This window comes from Orycteropus afer, unplaced genomic scaffold, assembly GCF_000298275.1.
Source record: "Orycteropus afer afer isolate SDZICR_OR568_19922 unplaced genomic scaffold, OryAfe1.0 scaffold00044, whole genome shotgun sequence".
Lineage (NCBI taxonomy): Eukaryota > Metazoa > Chordata > Mammalia > Tubulidentata > Orycteropodidae > Orycteropus > Orycteropus afer.
The window spans coordinates 14,650,405-14,654,464 of record NW_006921631.1 but is presented as its reverse complement, the minus strand read 5'-3'; the positions used below and the strand labels follow the sequence as shown (position 1 = coordinate 14,654,464).

Below are 4,060 nucleotides of genomic sequence, written 5' to 3'. Positions count from 1 at the left end.
GCAATCCTACTTCCGTAGTGATACTGCCTCGGAAACCCAAGGAGGGGTCGCTATGAGTCGGGGCTGACTCGACGGCACATAACAACAACAACAACAATATAATTAATGCTATGATGGTATTTAGACATGTTTATTTTAATGATAGCATGTTTCAGAAGATTTGGCAATAATTGTAATTATAGCTGTTTTTGTGTTCTAGCATGCTTCATGATGATCCAAGCAGAAGAATTTCTGCTGAAATGGCATTGTGCAGCCCATTCTTTAGCATTCCTTTTGGTGAGTTGTATGATTATTTTTTTCTTGATCTTTTGACAGACAAATAACAAAAGTAATTTATATTCCCAAGTTCCTTTGTCTGATGTTCATCTTTTTACTTACTGGGATTTACATTTAATTATGTTACGATGAAATTTAACAGCCCCTCATATTGAAGATCTGGTGATGCTTCCAACTCCAGTGCTAAGACTGCTGAATGTGCTGGATGATGATTATCTTGAAAATGAAGAGGAATATGAAGGTTAGTGCTTCCTAAATTATATTTTAATGTGTCTTTCTTAACTAAGTCTGGAACAGATATATCTATTCATAGGTTCTCTTATTTTCCTAATTTCTACAATAAGGCTAGTAAATACTAAAGTCTGTGATCTCTGAAATACTGTCATTCTTTGAGTCTGAGATTAGTCAGAAACAAAAGGACAAATGTTACATAATCCTACTTATATGAAATGTATAGAATAGGCAATACAGATAGAAACTAGATTAGTGGTGCAGGGACTGGGGAGAAGAGAAATGGGGAACTATGCTTAAGGATACAGAGTTTCTCTGTGGGGTGATAAAAATGTTTTGGAAATATATAGTGGATGGTTGTATAACATTGTGCATATAGTTAATGCTACTGAATTATGTGCTTTATATAGCAAATTTTAGGTTGTAGGTATTTTACAAAATAAATAAATAGTTAGTCCATAGAATATGGTGACTAATTAGATATAAGAGTAAGGAATTAGGCAGGGTGAAGTTTTGGGCAACTCCCAGACTTCTGAGTTGGACCACTTGGTGGATGATAGTGCTGGTTAAAAGAAGAAGGAATACAGAGGAAAAATAGACTGAGAATCTGTTTTGGAAAAGAAGAAAGATCCTTCTGCTTACTGAAATGAGTGGGGGAAAATAAGGATGACTGTAGTTCCATATAAGTTTTAAGTTATAGTCAACAGGAAATAGTTGATGGTTTGACACAGTAACCAGTATAACTTGGGTTTTTTTCAGCACTTCATTTTGAGCTTTTCTAATTTCTTCCTATTGTCATTTCATTTACTTCCATGAACTTAGCTATTATTTGCTAATAAACTATGCACAAGTACTTTTTAGTGTCTTGACCTATTTTTCGTTTTTGTATCTTGTATTAAGTCATCCTGCGCCACTAGCTACAGTTCTCTGAGCACTTACTCTAATCCTAGTATTTTATTTGTTTATTACTTGAGAGGTAGTTTTTATTTTCCAGTTTTATAGATAATGAGTGAGCTGAGACTCAGTCACAAAGCTAATAAAAATTTTAAAAGGCAGATATATTTTTTTCATTTAAAAAATGAATTACGTAGTAATAAATTACTATATTCTCCTTGTAGAAAATTAAAATATTACAGATAAAGCTATTTATACAAAAGCATTCAACTGTGTGGATCATAATAAATTATGGATAACATTGCAAAGAATGGAGAACACTTAATTACACTCCTGCAGAACCTGTTCATAGACCAAGAGGCAGTCACTCAAACAGAACAAAGGGATACTGCATTGTTTAAAATCTGGAAAGGTGTGCATCAGGGTTGTATCTTTTCACCGTACTTATTCAGTCTATATGCTGAGCAAATAAGCTGAGAAGCTCAACTATATGAATAAAAATGTGGCATCGGGATTGGAGCTCATTATTAACAGCCTGTGATATGCAGATGACACAACCTTGCTTGATGAAATTAGAATGTATATAACCCATCTTAGTTTCAGCTGCTGTTTTTAAATAGGCTGGTTGTGCTTTCTGTTGCATATTCCCTAGTTCATCAGATCAATTGTTGCTTCCTCCTACATAGATGCTGATATGGTGTAAGTCTTACTGCTACTAATGATTTGCCCATAGAATCATGTGTATTATGGCTTGCATTCATTGTAGAGATGTTATTTTGCATTTCATTTCTCTTGTATAACAGCTTTGTTACAGTGTTTTCATTTTTGCTCAATTTTATGTGAAATCAGTTTTCCTGAACTTTTAGAACGAAGATGTTTTTGTTGTTATGTGTCATCGAGTTGGACCCGACTCATAGTGACCCCTCCTTGGGTTTCTGAGGCGGTATCACTATGGAAATAGATTGCCCAACCTTCCTTCTGAGGAGTGGCTAGTGGGCTTGAACTGCCAGCCTTCTGGTTTGCTAACTTATTGTAGTGCCTTAGGCACTACACTACCAGAGCTCCCAGAAGGAAGATGACTTTTCTAATTTCACAGGGCTCCATCTTCTGCTGTTTTAATCTAAAATTTAAAATGTTTAACAGCTTTTTTCTGAGATCTCCTAGCTCTGCCCCACTCCCCCGGCTTTTTTCTGGACCTTCTCTCTCCCTCTTTTAAATCTTTATTAACTCCATCCTGCTAAATTTTTATTCTATTCCTAAGAATCACTCTCTTTGTGGGAATTTGCCTTCTAGGGAGCTTTGACTGGTTAGTTTTGAGAGGTGGTTTGGCTGGTTAGTTTTGAGAGGGGGTAGTGCTTAAGGAGCTCTGGTGGCATAGTACTTAAGGCATTTGACTGCTAACCAGAAGGTTGGAGGGTCAAACCCATCAGCCACTCCATGAAAGGAAGATGGGGCAGTCTACTTCAGTAAAGATTTACAGCTTCAGTAACCCAGTGCAGGTTGCTATGAGTCAGAAACCACTTGATGGCCATGAGTTTGGTTTGAGCTTCAGTGCTTAAACTACTTTAGCCTCTTCAGAGGACCCCTTGCATTCAACATACTAGAATGTATGTAATCCGTCTTAGTTTCAGCTGCTTTTCTTAAATTGGCTGGTTGTATTTTCTGTTACATACTCTGTAGTTCATCAGATCAATTGTTGCTTCCTCCCACATAGATGCTAATATGGTGGAAGTCTTACTGCTATTGATGATTTGTTCATAGGATCATGTGTATTATGGCTTACTGAGGATACCATGTAACCTAATTTTGTTGTAGATGTTATCCATGGGTTTTTGATTTTGCTATCTAGTTGCTCTAGAGGTTAAAATATCATCCCACTACTCCCTTCTTCCTCTCCTTCCTTCTCTTCTTTCTCCCGTTCTTCCTCCTCCTACTTGTCTCCTTTCCTCTTTTTCTCCTCTTCTTCCTCCTCACCAATTGGGTCATCATAAATCTGTGTCTAGCTTTTTGTCACTTAATGTTACAGAGTTTGGATCATTTCCCCTGTTGCATTTAGTAATCAAAAGCATTTTAAATCACAGTGTATTACACCTACTCTTCACTTAGTAACTCTTATGATCCAACATTTTGCCTTTACAACAAGAGTAAAGAATCTGCTTTCCAACTGTCTTGCTTATTAATTACATATATCTGCCAGTAACAAACACCAAGATATAAGAGAAAAGTAATGCTGGCTGTGATGGTTCAGGTTGGTTATATGTTGACTTGCCTGGGTCATGATTCTCAATGATTTGACAGTTACATAATGATATAATTTGACAGTTACGTAAAGATGTGGTTTGACAGTTATGTAATGATGTAGTAGTAATCCTCAATTTTGTGATCTAATGTGGTTATCCTCCATCTTTGTGTAATGCCAGTTTTCTCATAACAACTTGGTCTTTAGAACCTAACCATGTCAATAAGAGAGGAATAGGTGTATATCATAGGTACATATCAAAACTTATTGAACCATTTACTCATAATTAACACTTACATTCTTTGTAGGTGAATGATTCAATAAATCATAGCATAGTGGCTAAAGCACTTGACTGCTAACCAGAAGGCTGGCGGTTCAAACCCACCAGCCACTCCTCGGAAGGAAGGTTGGGCAATCCTA

At 36.5% G+C, this 4,060-nt stretch overlaps 1 protein-coding gene across 1 annotated transcript in view; it reads left to right on the top strand.

The window, feature by feature from the left end:
- UHMK1 (U2AF homology motif kinase 1) overlaps window positions 1-4,060 on the top strand; it is a 51,946-nt gene that overhangs the window by 41,097 nt on the left and 6,789 nt on the right. The window contains exons 5-6 of the mRNA XM_007937758.2: window positions 200-276; window positions 419-517. Of these exons, the coding sequence (XP_007935949.1) occupies window positions 200-276; window positions 419-517 (176 nt within the window). The remainder of the gene's footprint in view (window positions 1-199; window positions 277-418; window positions 518-4,060) is intronic.